This window comes from Paroedura picta, chromosome 9, assembly GCF_049243985.1.
Source record: "Paroedura picta isolate Pp20150507F chromosome 9, Ppicta_v3.0, whole genome shotgun sequence".
NCBI classification, from domain to species: domain Eukaryota; kingdom Metazoa; phylum Chordata; class Lepidosauria; order Squamata; family Gekkonidae; genus Paroedura; species Paroedura picta.
In genome coordinates, this window is record NC_135377.1 from 30,671,258 (window position 1) to 30,696,865 (window position 25,608).

Genomic DNA, 25,608 nt, shown 5'->3' on the forward strand with positions numbered 1-25,608 from the left:
GGCCGCCGGGCCCTTGGGCGCTGCCGCGGCAGGCGGGGCTGCAGGAGGAGCGGCGGGCCGGGGCCCGGGGCCTTCGACGGGCGCCTCGGGAGGGCGGGGGCGGGGCGAGGGGGCGAGGGGGCGGGCCCGCGCCGGGCTGCGAGTCGGGCCGGGGCCGGGGCCGGGGCGGCGTTGCTGTGCTCGGGCGGCAGGGCGATGGGGGCCGGGGCCGGGCCGGCGGTCCTGGGGCTGGCGGCGCTGGTGGCTCTGTGGGCCGGCGCCGGGGCGGGCTGCGCGGAGGAAGGGCGCTGCTGCCGGGGCCGGGATTCGACGTGCGTCGCGACGGGCTGGCGCTTGAGCAGAGCCTACGGGACCTGCTTCTGCGACGAGGCGTGCAGGACGACCGGCGACTGCTGCTATGACTACGCCCAGGCGTGCCCAGGTAGGGAGGGGCGGGCGGAGAGGGCCTGGAGCAGCAAGAGGGAGTCGGTTGCGAAGCGCTCGCCACGTGCCCAGGGAGCCCGCCGAGTCTCGCAGTCCCGGCCTGCATGGGGGGCTGGGGGGGGGGTGTTGCCACCTGTCAAGGCGGAGTCGGCCAAGGGGGCCCAGAAGTCAGCCCCCGCGCCCGCGGAATGCAAGCCCTCCTGGCGTGAAGGGCAAACCCAGTCCCGGCACAAAATGCAAGGAAGGGAGCTTGTTTGAGGGCCCCGGGCCCTTGTCACCGTCTTCCGCACGTGTCGCCGTCGGCGCGGGCACAGGCGCGGGGCGAGGGGTAGCTCTTGTTCGGTTTAGCGTTGCATCAAACACGCAGCTTCAAAGATGCCTTGAAAGTGGTTGTGAAGCGGCTGCCGGTGCCACTGAGGGTGATCGCTGCGGAACAGAAGCTCCTGGCATCCTCCTACGGACTAATGCAGGGAATTACACAGGGGGGTTTTGGGGTGTGTGTGTGTGTCTAAGTTTCTAACAGTGCATTTTTAAGAAAAGCAGATGCTACTGGAGAGGAAAGTCAAAAGACTGCGCTCCCGGCGGTGAGACGCTCTCCTCAAAAAAAGATGGAAAAGAGAGGTTGCCCCCCAGTTCTCCTTTGGGTTCCTTTGTAGCAGCTGCTTATGAGTATGACGACAGCGCATGCCCTAGAGGCTGACAGACTCATAAAGACTAACACACAGAGCACTTATTTTTCATTTAACACAGTATGCATTAAAAAAAAAAAATCCTCTTGTAGCATGTAAGCTTAATTTATTTGCCCAAATCATTTAGAGTCCTGTGCTCTGCAGGCATCTGGGTCTGGCACAGGGCGCTGGTTTCTGCTCTGTTTGGTGCATTGTGGTCAGGATTACAGGGATTAGCCTGTGGGGTGGGAAGGGAGGTTGCAGCAGGGAAGGATCCTGCCTTAGGGCAGAGTGTCGGATTTGATCTCCACCTGGCCTCCCCAATCCCTTGGCTCTCCTGGATTACTTCAGAATGTCATCGCTTAAACAGGAAAACGTTTTTGTATCAGAACCAAGCCTCAGACTGAGGGCGGAATGACAAGTTGTCAGGCAAACATGGGGGTGTTCCCACTCTGGGGCTGAATCATGAGGCTGATGCAGCAGGGGCTGAGAGAACTCCAGCAGTGCAGAACTGTTGCACAGCAGGGGAGCGAGTAACATTTCTCCTGACAGCCATTTCTATGGTGCAGTCCCTGACAGGTGTCTCCCTTTTCTGAATCTATCTTACATAAATGGAAAGCAGTGTAGAAGGTGTGAGGAAAGATCAGGGAAGGGGGAGGGGGTGCAGAAAACTGGTGATCGGGGTAAAGAATTTCGTGCCTTCCATCCTATCAGTGAATTCTTCCTTCCAAATTCCTCCTGCCTCCTACATGGCAGTTAATCATGAAACATGTCTTTTAGGAAGCACATTTTCCCATGTACAGTGCTGGAGAGCAGTTAACCTGTTTGGATAGTCTAGGCCAGGGGAAGTCAACCTGTGGTCCTCCAGATGTTCATGGACTACAATACCCATGAGCCCCTGCCAGCAAACACTGGCAGGGCTCATGGGAATTGTAGTCCATGAACATCTAGAGGACCACTCCTGGTCTAGGCAATCCCAACCCCATGAGAGCTTGGAAGTTAAGCAATGTCAACCCTCACAAGCTCTTGGATGGGAGATCTCCAAGGAGCACTAGTGGTCATGATGTGGAGGTAGACAATGACCACCTCTAAATGTCCTTTGCCTGGTTGCCAGACAATCCTAGGATCTTCTGGCTACACCACTACACACATCAGAAAACATTAGTGGTTTCAAACACTGATATTGGGGGTAAGTTGAGCAGTGTTCTTCCCAGAGCAATAGGTGTGAAACAGATGAATGCATGCTTTGCTTTAAGGCTTATTCAGCATGTATGGAATAGTTTTTTTTTAAGCCTTGTTTGCTGTGAAATAAAGTGATACAAGTATGAAGAGATTAAAAAAAAACAGTTGCATGCTATATAGTGCATTCAATATGCAGGGAAAAATCAACTTGTAGAATGCAGCATAGAAGAAAAAGGAGTCGGTTCTTATATGCCACTTTTCACTGCCCAAAGGAGTGTCAAAGCAGCTTAAAATCACCTTTCCTTTCCTTGCCCCACAACAGAGAGCCCTGATATTACTACTCGGTCAGAACAGCTTTATCAGTACTGTGGCGAGCCCAAGGTCACCCAGTTGGCTGCCTGTGGGGGAGCGAGGAATCAAACCTGGTGTGCCTAACCACTGCATTAAATATGAAATTATATTTTATCCTCTTCCTCCAAAAAACTCAGCACAACATACATTGTTCTCCTTACCATTGTTGTATCATCATGTTTGACTGAGAGCAAGGCAGAGAGACAGACCTTATTCAGTGATTGATGGCTGAATAGGGACTAGAACTTGGGTCTTCAAGATATTAATGCAGCCCTCTAACCACTACTGGCTCGTTAACTCCAGGCCCCCAATTATTAATAAATTCTCAAATATGCATTCCATTCCTTAATAAACACCAACCCACTTGCCATGTCGCCAGTGACAATAGCTCATGCATCTCTTGGGAATTTCCTCCTCCAAGATGTTAGTAAATTATGGAAGCTCAGCAGAGGGTTGTTGGGTTCTCCCTATCCAGCAAGAAAATCAGCAATGTAACTGTGTAATTTACAGTATTTGCTGGCGTATAAGACTACTTTTCCCCCCTGAAAAATATGCCTCCAAGTGGGAGGGGGGGGGTCGTCCTATACGCCGGGTGCACTTCAGTTGGGATAGACATAGCTGCCTAGAGTGGCCCATAGTACTGTAATGTAATGTAACAAACTCTATATTTTGAGTGGAAATGTTGGGGGGTCGTCTTATACGCCCAGCTGTCTTATACGCCAGCAAATACGGTAGAATTACTGCAGGCTAAGCCCTTTTAAATCAGCGGACCTAGATTGAAATAACACTATAGGATTGTACTGTTAAATCTCCCAAATGGTCTCTGCAAAGCAAGTCCAAAGTAAAAGAGCCAACACCTTTCCTTTGAGAAGTATGTGGCCACCAGTGGTGATTTAACTGTCTGATGGAAGCCTATGGTAGTAATTAAGGATGGAAGAGACCAAGATGATGGAAATTTCATTGTGGGTGGTCTCTGGCAATCGCATATGCTATTCTTGATGTTTTTAAGGTCTCTAGTTTTTTGATTCCTTGTTGTAGATCTCTTCTACTGCTTGGTATGTTGAAAAGGGCAGTCGTCATCATATATGAACTCTGGATATGCAAATTGGTATTTCCACGGGGGAAGAATACTAGCTTAAAGGGCGATTGTAATTTATAGGGTATGTTATTGCTGGAATGGGAGAAGAAGGGAGAGTCTGTCAAATATGCGGAGAGGCAGTCCTCATCTACAAAATATGATCATAGGAACAGCATAATGGTTTAAAGAACAACGTATATATCTATATACTATTAGCTACCCGCAGCCACCACCATCTGATAGCTAAATCAAATCGGGGCCACCTGGAGGCAAAACATTTTTTCTACAAATTTGGGGCTCTCCCCAGGTTTGCAGAATAATCTGAAATCAGCATATAGGGGGTTTAAATCTTCCGTCCCGCACAGGAGCTCTATTTGGAACAGGTAAATCTCCCCAAATACTGAGCAATTACATGCAGATAGCACTTTTTACCTGTCTAGAACAGAGCCGCTACCATCCGGCTTGGTAATGGATGCTGGCAGTTGTGCCAGCCCAGCTGCATGGCTGGGGATGCCGGGGAGTTGCTGCAGCCAGGCTGTGATGGAGGAAGACTCCTGGCAGTCGCTGCAGCCCAGCCATGATGGCAGAGGATGGCTGGCAGCTGCACTGGACTTGGTAGCAGTGTTGGAGGATGCTGGCAGTTGGGCTCAGCTGAAGAGGATGCTGGTAGCTCTGAGCAGCAGCTGAAGGGGATGCCAGTCTCCCCCCACTTCCAAAACCGTATGGGGAATTCCCCCTGCACATATTGTGAGTTCCCACTTATAGATATATTTGTATCAACTCTAGTTGTATTAGGTAATTATGCCAGTCACTTATCCAGTGTGTATTTTTAATGTAGTGGCATATACTGATAATTTAATAGCTTTTCAATTAGGTAATTCAGTTTATATGAGTCCATCAAAGAGGTAAGATTTAATGTAGATAACTGCAACACATTTCTCTCCAGAAGGTGAAGAAAATAAAGTGCTGATTATTATATTTGCATCTACACAACACCAGCAATATATAATTTTAAAAGTAGCATTTGAACAAAAGGGAGGGGTGGGGGAGAACATACAAATACATTTTGATCACAGGAGGAGAAAACCAAAGGGATAGACAAAAAGCATGAAAGGAAAGTGACAGAAGAAACAGAAGATGCTAAAATAAGAAATTGTGAATGAGAGAAAATATAGGCAAAGACTAGGCATTATCCTGGACATAAAGATTAAGAAAAAGTATTCTACCCTTTTGCCATATATGGCTATAAAAAAGCATAGCATGTCAGAAAAATAAAAGCAAAGAACAAAAAACAATTAAAACAAGCATAAATCAATAATTGCAACAGTTGAAGCAGACAGATATCACATCTTTAAAATACTTAATCTAAGTAGCCCACTAGTAATAACTGCTAATCTTACGGAATTCAAATTAAGCAAAAATGACAGACTGGGCAGGTCTACCTGAACCTTTTACCTGCCGAGCAAGTTCATCTGGCAGAATGTTGGTCTCAGCTGTGCTGCTCTCTGATCATGCAGGACTTTAGAGCTCAAAACCAGGACTTTGCATTGTGCCTGGAAAAAACTAGGAGGTAATGTGGATGAAATATGCTTACTATGGAAGGTACAGTTAACAACTTGGTAGGAAGGTGCCAAGTTTTTCTTCCTTGCTTCATAATGTTTATGGTTTATCTGTCTGTTTCCCTGGCATGAATATTGTGAAAGGGTATGTCTGACTCAGTGTTATGGAAACAGAGGGGAAATTCTAACACTGGACTTCATCATTAGTCTTGCTTTAATTATTAAATGATAATCGTTGCATTTCTTTGTAGCTCTTCCATGCATTGTTGGGGAATGGACTCAATGGAGCGGCTGTGCAGAACAGTGTAAACCTAACTTCCGAATGAGAACACGCGTCATGCAGCAGGAACCCAAAAATGGTGGTGATCCTTGTCCTCCATTAGAGGAGAAGGCTGGGTGTCTGGAATATGCTACTTATCAAGGGCAAGATTGTGCAGATGAGCACGGTACATATAGATACCATTTCTCTTTAAACACTTCCATTACCCTATGTATAATTTTGAACTAGGACCTTGGCACGTAGAACCCCATACACTGGGGTCAGGCCGATACTGGCTTATCCATGTAGCACTTGTAGCATGTGCTATGGGCCTCATGATTCAAGGGGCCCTGCCCTTGCCTTGCTGGCAAAGCCCCTGAACTGACTGACAGAGAGCTTGACGGAGAGCACATGGGCAGAGACTTTATGCTCATACTTCTGGCACTTTTCTGCCCCACCAGCCTCCTTGCCTGAATCGTCAAGCTGCAGAGGAAGAGTTGGAGAGTGATTGCTGTGGTGGCAGCAGCAGGGGGGATGAATCAGATGGCCAGATCTGGGGCAGTTTTTGGATTCCATCCCATTGAAGGGATCTGCTTATTGCAATGTTGCAGAAGTCCTCCTTCCTCCACTGTCTTTAGGTGCTTCCCTTTTCTCCTCAGGCCCGCAGGAATGCCTGGTTTCAGCTATGATCCCAAAAGAATCCCAGAACTGAAGAACACAGTATTTTCCTGCAACCCAACTCCAGTTAACAAATTCAGGGATTGGAGTTTCCCTCCACTCCTAACCACGTTTCAGTTAACTCTTCGCTCTCCATTTTACTACATTCACAAAGCACAACAGTAGAAAAGGGGAGGGAATTATCTGGTTTTTATAACAAAACTTTTTTTTCTTAGTTCCTGCTTTCATAACAACCTTTGAATATAGTAGAGAGAGGAAAAAACGTGCAGTACATCCAAGGTGGTCTTCAGAGACCGAGGATTCCAGGTGGGTAGATTTAACTTCTAATACATGTAACTACAGAAATTTCTTTTTGAAAACCTTTAATGGAACAACTTGCTAATTAGCTCACACGCCCATTGCCTTGTTCTGATTTTGGGTCTCATTACTCAGACAGGTACAGGAAATTTTCAATGGTTACATTTTTTTATCAACAAAGCAAGGAAGAATCATGGAGAATTAAATATAGATTTTTATTCAAATAACAGTGACCATATTTGTCTCAGTAAACATGTGGTCAGATATTCCACAACAATACCTATGCATATATGGAAAACAAAAGATAATATATTCAGGGAATTTTAGTTTATTAGCCTATTGAGCATTACATTTGGTGTTTAGTTATGTATTGTCAGCTATCTTGAACCAAGTGGAAAGATGGTATGCAAACATTTATCTAAATCTTACTTCATATTAAATAATTTTTGCCTTATCTCAACTTTGCAGGCTCACTACCTATGTTTCTACAAAGTTAGGTTTCCCACAAAACTCATTTACAGTGAACAGAACTCAGCAGTCCTACTATTAGTGCAGTGATTAAAAGCCGTAGCTTCTAATCCGGCAAGCTGGGTTTGATTTCCCCTTACTCCACATGCAGCCAACTGTGTGCCCTTGGGCTAGTCACAGTCCTGTTAGAGTTGTTCTCACCAAGCAGTTCTGCCAGAGCTCTCAGCCTCACCTATCTCACAGGGCATCTGTTATGGGAAGAGGGAGGGAAGGCAATTATAAGCCACTTTGAGAAACCTTTGGATAGTGGAAAGTTGGGTATAAAAATAATTCTTGTTTTTGCTAAGAATAGAGTACTATGATGAACAAAACAGTAGGTAATTCAGAACACTCATATATTGCCTAGCACTGCTATAAAGTTTCCATTAAGGATTTACCGCATATTTCATGGACGTCCCTTAAAACGTAGCATTCTTTTTTGTATGCAATGTACCTTAGGGTGATCATAATAATTTTTTAAATTTCAATTATGCCCTACTTTACTCTCTAAAAGCAGCTTAATTTTATATCTTCTGTTTTATTGTTAAAACAAACCTTCAGAGAAAGGTTAGACTGAGTATGAACATGTTCCTAGATAAAATACCTTTTCTAACGCAGCAGCTGCATAGGAAGAAGAGTTGGTTCTTATATGCTGCTTTTCTCTACCTGAAGGAGGCTCAAAGCGGCTTACAGTCACCTTCCCTTTCCCCTCCCCACAACCTGGGGGGAGGGGGAGGCTGAGAGAGAGCCCACAACAGACACCCTGTGAGGTGGGTGAGGCAGAGAGAGCCCTGATATTACAGCTCAGTCATAACAACTTTATCAGTGCCGTGGCAAGCCCAAGGTCACCCAGCTGGCTGCATGTGGGGGAGTGTAGAATCGAACCCGGCATGCCAGATCAGAAGTCCGCACTCCTAACCATTACACCAAACTGACACCTAACCATTACACCAATAGGCTTTTATACCCTGCTTTTCTCTGTCTTAAGGAGTCTCAAAGTGGCTTAAAATTGCCTTTCCCTTCCTCTGGTTGCATATAGGAGTGGGGAATCAAATCACTATGCCATATACTATACTATATTGGCTGTCAAGGCTTTTAAACAGCTTCTCCATGTGGTTGTGGAAGAAGAACTGTTAAGAGAGACAAGCATCTCCTTTCCCAGGTCATTTTGCCATTTCTGAATTTCATTCATTTACAGATGATGCTTGTACTTAGCTGACTCAGTTAAGCAGTGATTTATTTGTAAATCTGAGGTGGCATTTCATTTTACATATTCACCTACATTATGCATAATTCCTATCAGTAGAAAAAGTTAGAAACTTTGTTCTGCTGCTTCAGACCAACATGGCTACCCACCTGAATCCTTACAGTGTGGTCTAACATCCTTACCGATTGTTCTTCTTAATATCCCTGGGGGTGGAGTGTCCTGGCTTTCTAAGCTGGAATGGGGCCAATCAGGGTATAGTTAGCAAAGCTGGTCGTACACTGATTGGCCCTGCACCTACAGCTCCTGCCCTCCCTCGACACTAGCCACTTTGCTCTCAGACGCTGCAGGAGCCAGTGTGTGAGAGACACAGAGAGCCCTGCCAAACCACAAACCAGCCCTGATTACCTGCTATGGCTCCTGCTGCAAGGGGGAGAGAGAGAGAGCTGCTCAAACAGCCCTGATTACCTGCTATGGCTCCTGGGGTGTGTGTGTGTGTGTGTGTGTGTGTGTGTGAGAGTGTGTGTGTGTGAGAGAGAGAGAGAGAGAGAGAGAGAGAGAGAGAGAGAGAGAGAGAGAGAGAGAGAGAGAGAGATCTGCAGCTGCTGGTGTCCCCTGGGTCCTAGATTGCATTCTTGGTTGCAACAGGCTTTCTTGCTAGTTATTCTATAGTCATAGAAATAGCATCTTTGTTACCTAACAAGTTTTTCCTTCCCAAAGGAGCTACTGTGTGGAGTTTAAAACAGAAACATTGTCTCCTCATTGCTCTCTGGAAAGTCGCCCATATGCCCGATGGATGCAGTATTTGCGAGAAGGCTATACTGTGTGTGTAACCTGTCAGCCTCCAGCTATGCATACTGGCAGACATAGATGTTCTGGAGATGGTGGTAATGCAGATGGGTGAGCAACTGAAACACAACATTTTATCTATTGCATACACTCTTTTAAAGAGCCTAAACACTGACATTTTCAGAACAGTTTAATACAATCTTTATTCATGAATTGATACTCACTGTTTTCAGGCTTAATCTGTTCCTAGTTGTGGTCAAATCTTTTTCTATGTAGATAAGGGAAGGATTTGTTTTTTGCCATGATAGCAGAAAATGTTGAAGGCTTAACCTTCAGTAGCTCCAGATGTAGCTGCTCTTCAGGGATCATTGTAGCTAGGCAGAGTCTCCCAGGGATCACTTTCTAATTCCTGATAGAACCAAGGCCATATAGGTTCATCATCTGTGGGTAGGAGCTGGCATGGAACACCTCTGGGAAGTGCATGTGGCCCCTTACTTTCAAATATTTAGAAGGGAGTTGAAAATGGTTTTATTTAGAAAGGTACTTGAATAATTTAGCAACAATCTTAAATTGTGTTTTTTATTATTTATGTTGTAGCTACCTTCAGTTCTCCAAGGAAAGAAGGGTAGCAAATACATATAATTATAGAGCCTTTTGACAAAACTACTTTTTTTTGAAGACATTTAAAATCCAGTGGGTTATGGTGACTTTGAGAAGAGAATACAGCACATTCAATATGGTTTTTATGTTAAATATATATCACACCAGCTGCTGGAACAAACATTTCTTGCAAAGTAATTTTCATAAAATAATGAGGTGGCTCTTTTACATAAACAAAGACACTACAATAGTATGAAAAGACTTGAAATAATCTTAACTTTTGTTCCTTTTTAGGAATACAGTTCTTCAGTGGCAAGCAGTTGGCAATCCTTCATGCCATGGAACATGGAAAAAAGTTCAGCAAGTGGAAGAATGTTCATGCCCTCTTGTACATAGCTTTATTTTTACATAAGAATTTGAATGTATACCTTTTAGGTTCTTCAATTGAACTGATCTGGAAACTACACTGCAGTTGGGCTTGTATAACTATTCAGCATTGGTTTTAAAAAACATCCAAGTCAAGATTTTGGAATCAATCTTAATGTTCTTTCCTGCAAAAATTAGAATGGAACTCAACTGCCATGTTACAATTAGTTATATTTTTGCAGTGGCATTTTTTATTTTCCTGTAACCAGTTGGGAGCAATGCTTGCAAAACTACCATATAAACAGAGGAACTTTAGACAAGTATATGCAACCATTTCAGAAGAGGCTAGTGAGTCCCACAGCAGACATATACTCTACTGCAACTAAATCATATGGCCCTTGAGAGATATTTGACAGAGGCCTCTCTGTGTCACATCAACTAATGATAGGGATGTCACTTCACTGTGGTCAGTTTTTATAAGATGGGTAATGAGCTAGTCATCGATATACAGCTGCTGTGCAGCAGGAGTAAGTTGTCACTATGTGGCATCTGACCACTAAGACCTTCCAGGACTACCACAGGATAGGATACAAGTAGCTTTGGAAATGCAGTAGCTTTCAAAATGTATTCTTCTGCGACTCACCAATGCAGAGAAGGGGTTTTCAAAGCTACTTTCCCCACTATAGTTGCATGTAATGCTCTGGCTCTGTACATCCAGACTGGTTTCCTCACACATTACTGTGATAGATGGGGCCTTAATACCTCTCTGAACATTTAAACCGGCAATGAAGACTTAACGTTTTGGACAAATACAGAATAGCCTTTCCAGGAATTCACTGGTATGTTCTACTTATAAATTAGGGTGACTACATGTAAGAAAACCAATTTCTAGATGGTTAAAAAAATTGTCAGCAGAGACCAGAGAATCTCAACAATATTCAATAGAATTGAATATTCTGGTGTGTAGTATACTAACATTGGAGATTCGACACCTGTACAATTTAACACCCTTACCCCCCCACACCACCTCTTTTAACTTGACACTTACTGGTACTCTGAAGCTGGTTGTCTTAATCCTGTGCCTAATGGGAAGAGGAAAAGGTTCATCTAGCTAGCCATAAGAACTTTGGAATTCTCAGCTCAGGATGAGACCAGTTATCGGCACACGTGCAACTGCTATGCTTTTTAAGAGATTCAAGCTAGCGAAATACCTGGAGCTAGAAAAGAGACACGGCCATCAGAGAAGATGTTACACTAGCAATACAAAATCTTTGCCAACCATCTTTTTTTGCATGCGTGGCAGCCATGGAGAGTTGAATGCCCTCTCTCATACTCAGAAGAGCTGTTTTGCAGTCACAGGCCAACCATGTAAAATGAGCAAATACTGTGCTTTTTTCATACACACCTACATGAAAGGTCTTTAGCATAATTCCAAACTTGGTCTCCAACAGCCTCATTAAGTTCATTAGCACAATGTTATTCAGCTTTAATAATAATATTTATTCTAGAGATACTCCTAAGAGCTGGTAAGTGGCCTAGAGTTTAAAGATTTATTTAAGGCCAGTCATGTTGATGCTGCCTGCCTTAAGCAGATTTACCAGACAGCAGTTAGTATTATTGCTTTACTGTCGCTAGCAACTATTTACAAGAACTAAGTTGCATGCAGAATGTACTAATTGAAAAAAGGAAGCTTTAGCATTGAAATATATACTAAAACAATACCTTACTTAACTTTTTACAGAGACTAGGCAGTGAAGTTTGAAAGACAGCTAAGTAATCTTTAACCGAACCATAGTCCTCCACCTGTCTTTCAGCATAACATTTGTTCGATTGTTGAAGTCATAATGCTGAAGAATCTGAGTCCAGTTCCCTACTCCAAACTTCTGTATACCATCCTTCAGTTTCTTGTCTTCTTCATCACTCCAGCGCTTTAGAACGGAAAAAAATGGAAACACACAAGCATTAAACCACTGTTTCCCAGTACAGCTAAAACAAAGAAAATTCTTCATTTCCTGTTAAGTTTTAATTCTGGAACCAAATTAACTGCATAGTTGTAACCTACAAAAAAAGTAGCCCCCACCCCCACAGAAACAGTTGCCCCCACCCCTGGGAAGCTAGAGTGATGTAGTGGTTAGAGCAAGTGTTCCCCAACAGGTAGCTCACTAGCTATTGTGGAGAAATTCATGTACAGAAGACCCAGGAAAAGGTCACAAAAAGATCTTCATGATTTAAAAAAAAAGCTTTCAAGGATTTTTCTGAATTGCTTAGTTTGATAGAGTCACTGATGTTCTCAGTCCACTTTATATGCCGGGAATGGATTTTTTAATTACTTTGACGTAGTTCTCATTTAAGTAAATTCTGCTAGTCTGGGAGACCAGTTCAAATCCACACTCTGCCTTAAAGTTCAACGAGTCAGTCTTGAGACCTAGTACTGGGATCTTGGGCCAATCACTCTGAATCTAGCCTGTCTCACAGGGTTGTTGTGAGAATGATGTAATGCACGGATAGTCAACCTGTGGTCTTCCAGATGTTCATGGACTACAATTCCCACGAGCAAATGCTGGCAGGGGATCATGGGAATTGTAGTCCATGAACATCTGGAGGACCACAGGTTGACTACCCCTGATATAAAGGACAGCAAAACCATGTATGCTATCCTAAACTACTTAAAGGCAGGATAAAAATATACTAAAAAAAAAGTTTGGTATCCTTAAACCTGTTGCTAGTACATAACATTCCTCATGTTAACCAGATTCTCACTGGCATATTATAAAATATCTGCTTTCCCAAACCACAGCATTTTAAGGCAATAGCTCCAGACTGCCAAAGATTATCACATTATTATTGAAGCAACTATCTCACCTGCCTTTCAAGAGGAACAAGCTAAAAAAAAAAATTAATAACGCACAGAACCTGAAATCAAGCAAGAGGCAAAATTCACTTGACAACGTCGTGGATGTCACATGACTCAGAAACATTTGAGCTAAAAAAAAGATGAAAATCTACACATACAAGCTAACTAAAAATATAATATAATTATTGTTCAGTTTTTTCCTGTCGCACCCGAGACCAGCTCGTGGCGGGTTACAGAACGTCCAATTAAAACTCCATTAAAACGCACAACAAAATCAGAACAGAACAGAACAAGGCGATAATACGTTTTAATGGTGACCTGTGAACAGCCTGCCACACTTGGAAAGTCAGCAGGAAGCTCTGCAAACCAAAAGAGCACCATTTTTGTTATCTTGCTTGTTTTTTTCTCTCCAGGACTTTGATGTGTCACATGTTTGTAAACAGGGCAGGCAAATTATCTAACATGCTTGTGTACTTTTAGCAATGCTGGAATAAGGGCTGCAGGAGGTAGGCTGAGCACTTTTGAGCCTGATTCTGCTCGCAAGGTGTCAGCTGCTTTGGGAAAATCTGCATGCAGATGGATGTTCTTAATGTTTTGATTTCAACACTAAATAGATAGATTTATGGCACAGCAGCAACCTGGTCACATTGTGCCAAGTACAGCAGAAATACTTAAAATTTTTTTGCCATCTCTGTTGATTTCATGAGAGCCATGGTCTTTGATAATTAAAATAACCATTATCTAGGGAAGTAGGATGAAGTGTTTTTGACAGTTTTGAGTTCTCAAACATGTTTTTCTTCTATTGGCCAGCAAACAGACACCAATCCAAACAAGGATTTAAATTGAAGGTCAGCCAACCTATTTTAAAGCTGAAAGAGGCAAAGAATTGTCAAAGAATTTCTTATGCTAAGAAATAAAGACAGGACAATATGTTGTAAATCAGGTGGCTATGGGCAGCCGTAGAGTAATTGTGGTGCCTTATGTATTTCCAGTTATTAAAACCTGGGCATGAACAAAAGGCTTATTTGCCTGCAGTCTCAATCAGCTGGCCCAGTGGACCTGGGACCAGTCCAGGAGTTGCCCCACATATTTGGTTTTTCTTTGTGCAAATTCTTCTGCTTTTTAAAGTCACTTCAGGTCTCTGATGGGGGAGGTAAAGCAGCATATAAAATTTCAAAACAAATATGAAAGGGATAGTTCTATTCATTTCTTTACATTCACACTGCATTCTTAAACATACCTGTTTCTTCTTATTAGTAGGCAGACACCTATCACTTTCCTGAATATTTTCAGTGCTCTGCAAGACACTCTTACCTAATTTGAGAACACAAATATTTGGTACCAATGTATTAATTACATGATACTTGTGGCTTAAGTGCTATTTAAGTATATATCAGTGTCAGAATGATTTAACCAGCTGAATTATAACAGCGAACATCTGGGAATCCAAGTAGACTACATTGGAATATATACAACTCTCTGGAGAGGGGCTACTGTCCCATTACAAGTTTTCAGACACAAATGCAGGCACTTAAGATGGTTAATCAGTGCTTATTTGAGTTTAAGTCAGCTGTGTGGCTCAGAATTGCCAGTACTATTTTTCCCCGGTTGCCTCTGGAACAAAAAGACTGTTTATCGATGTCTTTCAAAAAATTCTAGGCACTGAATACTGCATGGATCTGTTGTATGAGGTAGGGGAATTACTTAAGTTTGCAGTAGAAAGAATAGTTGGATCACTTGCACAGGCATCACAACCCCTTCCAATACAACCAAATTGTACTATGCAGCAATATACAGCATGACATGCTCACAAACTCCAATCTGTCATCAGAAATTGGCTGTGGTAGTAGACATAAAGCTTTGCCACTTGCAGGGCCTGTAGATTACTACAGTATAAATTATGTCACAAATACAGATGAAATCAGTTTTTGGAATTTGAGTTTTATACTCTGCACAAGTTACAGTCAAGATTGTCTTCACATGCAGTAGTCAGAAATTAAACTTTCTACCAATTCTTTGTCATAAACTGAAAACAGAACAGTAGTTAGCCCAGATATTTTAAACAAAGGATTAACTGGTTCAGTACTATATAGCCATATGTACACACACTTCTTCACAATCTAAAAATTATATCAGTGTTTATAGTATATTTATATTTAAACTGTTTTCCTTAAATCTGCAGTTCAGATATGCTAAACAAACTATATGTGAGTATTTTAATAATTAACTCATTTATGTTAAAATTGATTTAATATACAAAGAATGAATACTTACTTCTGAGAGCTTTCCGTTTTGTAATTCTTGTTCTATGGGGATGTTGTATCTGTCCCAAATTCCAAAATGCTTGGCCAGTTAGGAGGCAAGAATGCTTATACGATCTATAAGAAAAAGAATCAAAGAAATGAAAAAAGAGAAATTGTCCTTGAATACATGTCGCAAAATTCTGGACCAACTGCTTAGTACTTCAGTGCATTTAACAACCACCATGTGCTAAAACAACAACAACAACAACAAAAACACCTTTTTTTTAACCTAAGGAAAGGAATGGGGTAAGGGCCAAAAATAGGGGGATCATTTTGTGCCCCTTTCTATTTTATTAAGGTGCTGTATTTGTAGGGGAAATAAATGGTAGGGGAAATAAATGGTAACGTGATAAAAGAGATTTAAAAACCCCAACATATCTGCGGTTTTCTTGAAGTTGGCATCGTGTGCTTAATGGGTTAAGAGCCAGTTTGGTGTAGTGTGCTGGCTCTTAACCCATTAAAAGCACACTACACTACAGTTTGGTGTAGTGTACACCAAACTGAGAGCCAGTTTGGTGTAGTGGTTAGGAGTGCGGACTTCTAATCTGGCATGCTGGGTTCGATTCTGCGCTCCCCCACATGCAACCAGCTGGGTGACCTTGGGCTCGCCACGGCAGTGATAAAACTGTTCTGACCGGGCAGTGATATCAGGGCTCTCTCAGCCTCACCCACCCTACAGGGTGTCTGTTGTGGGGAGAGGAATGGGAAGGCGACTGTAAGCCACTTTGAGCCTCCTTCGGGTAGGGAAAAGCGACATATAAGAACCAACTCTTCTTCTAAATGCAGGTTGAGACAAAGGTTATTTTGATTCACCCAGATGGTAAAAAGCTTAGTGGTTCACCAATATTGGGCTCAGAACTGTATAACACAAGTTCAGAAGTTACAATGTTTCATTTACTAATTCAGTAACTGCCTTCAAACTTGCTTTCCAGTCAAAGCATCTCACTAAGAGCTTGGTACTTATTAGAATGGGCATGAGTTTCTTTCCAAAATGCCCTTTTAATTACTTTCTCATTGTGAGGAGTTTCAAGACAGGTCCTGATCTTATAACTATCTTACCCAGCCATATCTAGCAATTTAAATGTCTCCTCCTACCATGTGTTTTCCTTCTCATGCTCCTAATTAGCTGATTCATTGCTGAGTTGTACTAGTTGGTAAGAGCCTTTCAGAGGCTGGACATGGCTTTTGGTTGTCATGCCTATATATTCCAGAAGCAAACGGATGCTAAGTCCCACTAGTTTCTATACTATCTTGTCACAGCCAAGCTGTACAAACAAGAGCCACACTGCAAGGTATTAAAACCCTTTCACATGTTGCAGACCTTTGCATGCTTTCCAAGGATTTTTCCACAGCTGCTTCAGGTTCACTGTTGCCTTGCCCATCTCTTATTTTTTCTGCTTTTTTAGCTTCTGCTGCTTTTTTAGCTTCCTGTAAAACAAAGTTGTGACGCTATTTTAAGCACAAATGGTAAAAACATAACAGTAATCCAGAACAGTTTTAATGTATATATTTTGATGACAAATAAATTCACTCATGTACAACTTAAACAACTACCTGCACACAAACTGAAAAGTTTCTATTCTGTGGGCTGGATCAAAAGTAGTGTCAGTGCATTGCCACTAACAGATCAGGACATTCCTCCTGGCTTCTGCTGCAGTCCACTGAGCTCAGAAAGAAAGGCTCATCCTGAGGGACAAGGAACATGCAGGAGCAGCACAAGAGGGAAATGCAGGTCTGCAGTTAAAGCTGGGGGTGGGTAGAAAACCCCCCAAAACACTTTAGTCATGGTGTCAGGAGGAAATAAAATTTGGATCCAGATCAGATTCATCAATATTTTGTTCCATCTTTCAGTTTGTTCTATTTTTACTATTTGTTTCACCTTTCACAAAATGCGGTATTTTTGTGATGTTATCTTTTCTTCCTTTTAACCTACCTTCATTAGAAAATTGTCAGATTCTTCATTCAAGAGCATACCAATGTAAGATTTGATTTTATCTGTCAGAAGATTGAAACTGAAATGCTGGAGAAACTGGTGATATGGATCTTTTTGTCTTATTATTGCAGCCAGCTTCATTCTTAAAGGCTAAACAGAAAATTCAGAATTAAAATACAATGGACAAGTGTAAAATTGACCAGAATATGCCATTACAAACCTGAAACATACTTTGGCTTGTCTAAGTGATATTAACCTAAATCTTTTGCAACTTATCTACATGCCTTGAATGTTTTAGAACTATTACTAACCATTTCCTACATATTAAGAGTCAATGTGTATATTTTCTGTAAATAAGTGAAGGGAGTATATAGGCTACAGTGATGGCTAGCTCTTTCAGCTTTATTTTTCTCCAGTCTTCCTTACGGAAAACACACCCCAGGCCCTCCTGCGTACTCCGCATCTCTTCCATTGAGGAATGGGAGACTGATGCAGTGTGTCAGCTGTCCATTGCCAAATGGGAGGAACATCAGTCAGTTTGCCAGCTGTAAGGAAAGCAGAACTCCTATCTTCTTTTTCGAATGTGTATAGCTCTGCTTTCTAAGCTAAACTGCTCAGTGGCAGCGTAAGCCAAGCCTTGATCATCCCCACTCCCCAACTCCTTCAGGAATCTTCTCTTCATATTGAGGGAATGAGGGAGGGAGTTCAGCCTTCTGACATGACTGCCCATGACAGCTGACATCTTGCCAATCCTTTCTTACATGTAGAGAGATTGAGGTCCAGATCCAGTTAAAGCATTACCAGGTTAGCCATCTAAAATAGCATTTATTTAGCCATAAACTTTTTATATATCATATATATTAAAGGGGCAAGAGCCACTGGGATTACAAAATGGAGTGCTTCAGAAAGAACACATTTAACATCTAGAACAATGATTTCATCAGATGCAGTAGAATAAGCTTTTCAAATCTAAGCTACTGCAGCAACAAATGAAATAGGAAATAGGGTAACATATTACTTTCATCCTGTTGTACACCTGCAAATTGCGATCTGCACTCAAGGCCTGAATAACAGGCTACACACCATTAGTGTCTTTATATTTTTAATTAGCAGACCCTCAGAGATTTGCAATTATATTCTAGAATGTTAGCAACAGCAGTGACAGTGATCTCCTAAAGGCAAGCCTTGTTCTCCAAAGCTAAAAAGATTGCCCACTTAAGAGGCTTTCATACATTTCACCCCTAGAAAGCTCATTCGCTATAGAATACTGGGTGTTACAAAATCAATTTATTAACGCTTAATATAACTGTGTATTACCTCATCTGAGGTGGCTTCTGGAAACAACCTTTCTAGGACTTCCGCAGCTTCCTTAAAATAGCCTTTTTCTATGTGCACTGCCACAGCCTACAAAGAAGAAAGGACAACAGGCCTGTCTGTCATTCTCACCAGTGAGCTCTGGGCTGATGCAAGGTATTGCCTTCAGAGGTCATCTTATGAAAAACAGAACATTTGTAAGAGAAAGAAAATACAGGAGAAAGCTACCTGAGCAACTTTATGCAAAGACCACTATTTACTAATACCCTTTCCCACGATGCTACCCTATGACACATGACCATGATTTAACTGACAAAGTATTAACACACGCAGAATTTAAAGCATAGTGATGTTTAACTTACTATTACTTTCAGTATTGTATTGTTACTTTTGATCTTCTTTCATTGCATCTTCAATAAAATGACTACATAAGGCCACAAACCAACCTGAATCTGAATTAAGTGCTCGATTTCTTCATGTAGTTTATCTTGCATGCTTTGCATTTTCTGAAGTGAAGTCCAAGCTGACAGAGCATTTTCCAAAGGTGAAATTGTTGGATCACTCCCAGAATGAGAATCTTGAAAAAATAAATTTAGAAGGAGTAGCAATAATTCCTTTAGAAAGAAACAAAGCTACACAGCAAATCACTGTACATTTAGGGAACGTGAACTGTTTCCTTTGCTATATTTTAAATTAGCAAACCCACAAAGAGATTTGCAATTACTTTAGAATGTTAGCACCAGCAGTGACACTGGTACTTGAAAGGCAAGCCTTGCTCTCCAAAGCCCATACAGTTCAAATGATTGCTCAACTATTTGTAAAAGACAACTCTCCAAATAAAAAAGTCATATTAGTTTACACAAGAAATAGGAGACTACAGGAATAAAGCAGACCTCCATCCACAGGAAAACAGATATACAGATATCTTGTATGCCACCAGAACACCAACTGTTTATTTTACCAGTTCCTAATTGTTTAGTTTTTTGGGTTGTGAACATTAAATCAGACATTGACAAAATTCCCTGTGACATTAGAACTAAGCCAAACAAAGAATCAAATTCATTCTTTAGCCTCCAGAGTTTGTATTTCAGGGACCATATACAATAATTATCACAACCACAAAGCCTTAGTCCATAACTCTTCAGTTTCCTGTCAAGGATATCAGTTTTTAAAAATATTGTCCAAATTAAATTCCACAAGTAGAACAGCATGTCCCCTTGTACAATCTCCTGGTGACTGCACTTGTAGGCAAGAAGAATATGACTGACATCATCCTTCCTCATGATCTCTCTGCATATCAAAGATAACAACTGAATGGAAGGTTTCTCTCACCCTCCTTTCCTCTGGCATGAAGAAGCATTAAGGGGAGGTGCCAATTTTTCACTAGCTCAGTAGCAGTTGCCTCCGAAGCATTGTATAGAGACCATTGCATATGCTTTGCCCCCCCCCCATTAAAATCTGTTACACAGGCAACCAGAAAGACCCCAGAGATGTGAGAGAACTTTTCAAAAATATCTTGACCTTAAAAATAAGCAACACAGGAATGAAGTATCTGAAGAATGTTTGGCCAAGGACGTGAAGGGAAATGTAACTCTTTTCCATCAAAAGGTCTATTGATAAAGGGAAGGAATTGATACAAGGCATTCACTATATGGCCCATTATGCACGGCCGCCGAAACGGCAATTTCGGGTCACATGGAAAACGCGGAGGGGGGAGACGCGAAGCACACCGGTTATGCACGGGAGGGGGCACGACGGCGGCAAAACCCAGAGTAACCGATTATGCACATGGCGATCCCGGAGCCGCTTCTGGTTGCGCCCTGGTCACCTGGAAGCTGCGCTTTCTTCCACATTTCACTGACGTGGCTTTTTCGGCGGCATGCACCGAAGCTGCGGCCGGTTGCAGCCGGCTCCGTGCGTTATCGGTGATTTTAGTCGCCGCCATTCCACCCCGAATGTGCTTTATTCCCCCCGTGCATAATGGGTCTTAGGGAGCATCTTAATATCCGAGATACATCAGAGATGAATGGATAAAAATCTTTTGAAACTCCAGTGATCTTCATACTTTCTTGGCCATAAAGCATGACCCAGGTTTTGTGAGATAAATAACCAAAGCCAGAGCATCAACATCATCCTAAAATTTTATAACCCATTCTTCCCCAACGGCTCAAGGAGGGTAACAACATGTAAATAAACAATAATTCAATATAAACATTAAAACCATCATGATTCATAGAATGGATGAAAACAGATTTCTTGAATGGCCTTCTCTCTTGTGAGAGAAGTGATGTAAACGTGTGCGTGTGTGTGATAAGATGGTTCAGCTGGTATTCTGAGATGGCTGGGCAGTATTTTGGGCAGGAAGCCAGATTTCTGGTACTGACTCCAGCCTTATCCACAGGCCTGGCAACACTGGTCTTGCAGGCCCTGAAGAACTGTCCTACAGGGCCCTGATCTCACTAGAGAGAATATTCCACGTGGCCCTGGTTGCGGCCAGTTTAACATCTTTGGAGCTTGGGGACCCTGAGCAAATTTTGCTCATTAGATCTTAGTTTCCTTAGCAAATGTAATCCCAAGATAATACAATAACAAGCCAACAGCAAGCGAATTCTCCATACATATCCAAGTGCCTTTAAAAATAGGTTGGCTAAATTATCCTATCACAGACTAAAATTCTCAGTATAACATAATAGGATCTCAGATCCAGAGATGCATCAATCATGATACAGCCTAAAGTTTATTGATAGTTAGGTTCCAAAGTCTGGTCCATTGACACAAAAGATCCCAGCAATATTACATAAAGATATGGCTTGCTTTACTATAGCTGGCCATTCCCTACTGCATCCTGTTTAGAAACTCCTTTTCCTTTACTCTAAGCTCTGTTCCTGTTTTAACACAGCACCAAATAGTCTAAAAGTAGCACACTGGATAATCAGAGACTTCTAATTGAATCCTACCTGCCTGCTTAGTCAAGTTTAAAACTTTCTTCCAGAATAAAAGCTTTCCTCTGACAGAAGTGGTTCTTCGTCTGGCAGAAAAGACAGGCTATTGGAGGAAGCCTCCTTCAGCCAGAACACTTCAGAGACAGGAAACAAAGAACTGTGTTTTATCTATCAAAGGTCTGTCGAAGAATGTCAAATAATGGCTGGCTATTATGGCCAGAGTATGGTCAGCAGCAAAAGGAAAGGTGGTCGCCAAAGGATCCACTGGCTCGACAGGATCAAAGCTGATACAGAGATGACCATGAACCAACTAAAAGAATCAGAGACAGGGGCGCATGGCGAAGACCTTCCTATAGAATCGCCGAGGGTTGGACATGACTAAACGGATGATATCATCATGTCTTTTTATCTCTTCTTGTCTCTCTTGGCAAAAAAACTCAAGGCAGCTTACAATGCGAAACATATATCCATTCAATTTGATTAATACCATATAACAATAGAAAAATTTAAAAATTAACAGTTTACCAAGTGATTTTCCTTCCGCAACACAAATCAATAGCTGACAAATGCATACTGTTTTCACTTGCTGAGCTTCTATTCTGCGTAGCCCATTTATAATAGCTGAAAAGCAAAAGCAAAAATGATTATATGAATTATGCTCAGACAGCGCCACTGTGTGGTTAAGTAAACTCTAACTTTGAGCTGTAACTACTTGTAAAGTGACGTAGAATTAAGTTTTATTGAAAAGAATAGAATTATTTTCAAAATGAGTGTTAGTAGGATTTGAGTATTCAGGAACAATCTCTTGATTTACACCTGGTAAACCAAAATAAACATGACTGGTCAACTAAAATTCATATGCCCATGTACTTCTTTTAAAAGGAAAAGCGCTATTATTTTATGGTTATGGTAAACCACAGAGGGAGCCAAAGCTTCACATTTTGCAAAAGGAGGCAAAGTGATGGACAGAGTCTCAATATATGATCCAAAAGAAGTGAAGCTAGGGTTATTTTTATTTCTGGAAGCAGTTATAATGCAATACAAGACACTAGTAGAAAAGAAAAAGATAAAGCTTCTACAACCCTAAGGCTAGAATATGTTGTTATAGGGTGGCCATTGGTGCACAATGGATATGTCACTTGCCCTAGATTCTAATCACTCAAGTCATTAGTTGGTCTTAAAGGTGCCACTAAACTCATTGTTCTGCTGCTTCAGACCAACCCGGTTACTCAACTGAATCTCTTTATATTTCCAGTAATCTTTAATGTGTTGACTGATAAAGGTTTGATAGCTATGTTTTCCAGACGGAAATTTAGCTCTAGGAAAGGCATGTATGCCCATTTTGAGGCAATAAGAGTTAGTATCTGAATAGAGGCAGAATGGTGATAAGAGCTTTGTTACATTTCTGATTGCCATTTAAAATATTTTTATATCTTCTAATCTTCATAATCCCAAATTCTTCATTGACCTAATACAATGTTCTTAAAAATATAAAGGGCAGCACTGCAAAGGAAAAACTTGAGAGAAAACAGTCCCAAATGGCCATGGAAAAAATCATGATTTCCCATCTGCGCTCCACAAAGGTTGGGACCTTTAAAAGGGAGTTCTGCAAAATAAGTAACACCCCCCAAGAACCTCTCTTTACATAAAGAGGTAGCATATTTGAGGGGTAGTTATGGGATGGAGCCTAGATTAGGCTTTCTCAACCAGAGTTTCTTGAAACCCTGGAGTTTCTTGATGGCCCTGGAAGGGTTTCCTGAATGGGTGGAAGCTAATCAAATTTTAAAATATATATTCTAAATGTTTTTAAACATTTATCAATGATATGACCACATAAGGTCATGTTGATCTGCTCCCCGCTCCCAAAATGGCTAATGATGGGCCTGGAGGGGAAACAAAGGGGAGGGGCCCCAGGTGAGCACCTACAAAGCAATGATTCACAACCGTATTCTGCCGATCGCCCCCCTGCTGCAGTTTCTTGAAGCCCCAAAAAGGTTGAGAAAGGCTGGCCTAGATAACCCAAGGAAACCTATACAGGTGCAACACTGTGGTCCCCAGGATTCTTGCCAGGAAACCAATGAGGCTGATACAAATTGGAGAGCACATGATATGCCCTTTGCTGTGACTTAGCTTACTTTTCCAAATCAGTCCTAGGTACAACAGGTGCCTCATCTGGATGTTACAACATAAATGATCCCAGGTAGCCTTGCGATGAAGTACCACATCATCAAACTCATAAAGGCAATCTTGGCCACTATTGCTAGCTGAGCAAATGCAGATCCAAAAGATCCACCAAACAAGTGAAACTGAACTTTAAAAGGGGCATAACCCCGTGGAGAACAGCCAGCACACTTATCTTCGAATCCACTGACCTTACCCCACTTCCACCATCCTCTCTATCCCCTCTGACCTCCTCACTTTACACTCCAGTTCAGGCTTTTATAGAGGACCTCCGGCTGTTGCTTGAGCACAATTTTGATTTGCAGCAAATAAATGCCAGACATATATTTATCTGAATATTTAGCCATGGAAGGCACCGCCTATTAAAGGGTCAGCGCATTTTCCTGCTGACCAGCTGTTAGGGGAGAAAACGCTGAGCTCGGAGCCAGATCCCCACGGCCGCTGTCAAAAGCCCGGGAACCCTGCAGGGAGTGAGCAGCCCCGCCCCGCCCCGCCCCGCCCCGCCTCGCGAGAATACGCCTCGCTCGCTCACACAGCGACAAGTCGCAGCTCCTCTCCAAGTCCTGACCGTTGCCCACGTAGAAATGGCGGCACAGGCAGCGGCAGGCAAAATCCAGCATCCACGCGGCAGCCACCGCCTCCACCTCAGAGAAGGGGACCGCGGAGCCCCCGCACTCCTGGTCCGACTCAGGCGCCGCCGCACGAGAGCCGCCGCCATCCTCATCCGTTAATCCCGCCTGTCTTTCCATTTTCAAACTTCTCGCGCGCCGCCCCCAAGCCCCGCCCACTCCCCTGGCCACCCCCCCGGCTCATTAGAGGGCGTTTTAGCCGCGCCCACCCCGATTGGCCAATCAGCACCCGCGATACCTTCACATCGGCGCAACGGGGCTCAGCCCTCACTTCCGACTGGTCGGGAGTGCAGAGGTACGAAGCTGGGTAGGCGGTGCTGATGGTGCAGCTTATCCTTTTGCTTTGTCGCGGCAGTTGGGGGGGGGGGGTGGCGATTGAGCCCAACAATTTAGAGATTTTTCTATTTCTGGCCATTCTAATGGGATGGGGGGGGGGCAGAAGGTAGATATCCTTGCAAAGGTACCTTCGACCCCCTCTGTATGAGTGCTGTGGGCTAATTTGTACAGGGTGCCCGTCTGATTCACCGATTTAGGGAGGTACTCCACATGACCAGTTTATGGATGTCGAAGGGATGTTTGATTTTACAGTGAATTTTCATGCGGCCCATATAGAAGTTATGAGGAAATGTATTTGTTAGTGAGATTTTTATTTTTTGTACTACGGGGACACTGAAACACTGGACCTGTGTGTCTTTGTGGGGCAGTCCCTTGACAAGGATTTGTGATGTAATAAAACCGTAGATTTGTGTTGTTGCAGTGTAAAAATCAGGTGAATTTATGACTGCATCTATATGACTACTACATCCAACCTTTTATTCTGTCCCTAAATGAATCAAAGACTTTGCAGCCGATTAGGCAGCAACTCCCTTGTTTTACTCACCTTTGACATTTAAAGAAGCAAGTGTTCTGATACTTTTCTGTCTGCTCCTGCTGCAACTAAGTAACTCATGGATGCATATCTTTGAAGGGGTCCACTTATTTAACTATCCCCCCCTTCAACCATAAGATCTTCAAAATGGCACACAACGTTTAACGTAAACAGTATATTGACTTAGGCAACCCCCTTTCAGAATTTGGTTCCTTGGACTTTGAGAAGGCACAGGAGCACTCATTACTCTTTCTGTCCGCTCCGCTTTCACTCTGCCTTTTCACATGCCTCCCTTGGTATGTCCTGCACCTTTCCCTTCCTGTCCTTGCACATGCAGATTTATATATAAGGGGTATCTGTGCTTTGATATCCTAGCTTTATTTTTGTGCAAATTTGTTTTTAATGGCTTTGCAGGGGTATTTATCTACTGCCCTCCCCTAAGGCTCAGGGCGGTTTACATAACTTAGCAAAACTGTAACAATACAGTGATGACAAATAGAGCAATATTACTTTGATTCTGGTGGGGACATGCAAAGCAGTTCTGATGGCCTGCACTGTTCTCAACATACTACAATGATTTATGTGACTAAATCTTAAGTATCAGCTGCTTTCCAATTCACTGG

General features: G+C 42.5%; 3 protein-coding genes across 5 annotated transcripts in view; 2 read left to right on the plus strand and 1 right to left on the minus strand.

The window, feature by feature from the left end:
• The window catches only part of STAU2 (staufen double-stranded RNA binding protein 2), a 321,968-nt gene extending 300,358 nt beyond the window's left edge, over positions 1–21,610 (plus strand). The window contains exon 12 of the mRNA XM_077352155.1: positions 21,558–21,610. Within this exon, the coding sequence (XP_077208270.1) occupies positions 21,558–21,595 (38 nt within the window). The 3' untranslated portion in view covers positions 21,596–21,610. The remainder of the gene's footprint in view (positions 1–21,557) is intronic.
• On the plus strand, positions 194–10,117 carry SBSPON (somatomedin B and thrombospondin type 1 domain containing). Of its 2 annotated transcripts, XM_077352158.1 has the most exons (6): positions 194–421; positions 5,513–5,707; positions 6,414–6,504; positions 8,042–8,164; positions 8,927–9,106; positions 9,890–10,117. In XM_077352158.1, exons 1-6 carry the CDS (start codon positions 196–198, stop codon positions 10,005–10,007), a joined length of 933 nt encoding a protein of 310 aa, XP_077208273.1. In that variant the 5' UTR covers positions 194–195; the 3' UTR covers positions 10,008–10,117. The 2 variants fall into 2 exon arrangements, with proteins under 2 accessions (XP_077208273.1, XP_077208274.1); XM_077352159.1 differs by lacking the exon at positions 8,042–8,164.
• Positions 11,255–24,262, minus strand: TERF1 (telomeric repeat binding factor 1). Of its 2 annotated transcripts, none has more exons than XM_077352156.1 (9): positions 24,021–24,262; positions 21,833–21,928; positions 18,812–18,942; positions 18,369–18,455; positions 17,052–17,201; positions 16,440–16,546; positions 15,090–15,193; positions 14,056–14,129; positions 11,255–11,889 (listed from the first exon to the last, which is right to left on the minus strand). In XM_077352156.1, the coding sequence occupies exons 1-9, from the start codon at positions 24,235–24,237 to the stop codon at positions 11,731–11,733; spliced, it is 1,125 nt and encodes a 374-aa protein (XP_077208271.1). In that variant the 5' UTR covers positions 24,238–24,262; the 3' UTR covers positions 11,255–11,730. The 2 variants fall into 2 exon arrangements, with proteins under 2 accessions (XP_077208271.1, XP_077208272.1); XM_077352157.1 differs by lacking the exon at positions 24,021–24,262 and adding an exon at positions 23,443–23,662.
• Between the last annotated feature and the right edge of the window lie 1,346 nt (positions 24,263–25,608).

Coding starts and splice junctions, on each gene's coding strand:
- SBSPON (XM_077352158.1), top strand. CDS start 196: ATGGGGGCCGGGGCCGGGCCGGCGGTCCTGGGGCTGGCGGCGCTGGTG. Junction 5,708..6,413: donor AGATTGTGCAGATGAGCACG/GTACATATAGAT, acceptor TTTTTTTCTTAG/TTCCTGCTTTCATAACAACC. Junction 9,107..9,889: donor GATGGTGGTAATGCAGATGG/GTGAGCAACTGA, acceptor GTTCCTTTTTAG/GAATACAGTTCTTCAGTGGC.
- TERF1 (XM_077352156.1), bottom strand. CDS start 24,237: ATGGAAAGACAGGCGGGATTAACGGATGAGGATGGCGGCGGCTCTCGT. Junction 18,456..18,811: donor AGCACTTAATTCAGATTCAG/GTTGGTTTGTGG, acceptor TCTTCTTTGTAG/GCTGTGGCAGTGCACATAGA. Junction 16,547..17,051: donor CTGACAATTTTCTAATGAAG/GTAGGTTAAAAG, acceptor TTTGTTTTACAG/GAAGCTAAAAAAGCAGCAGA.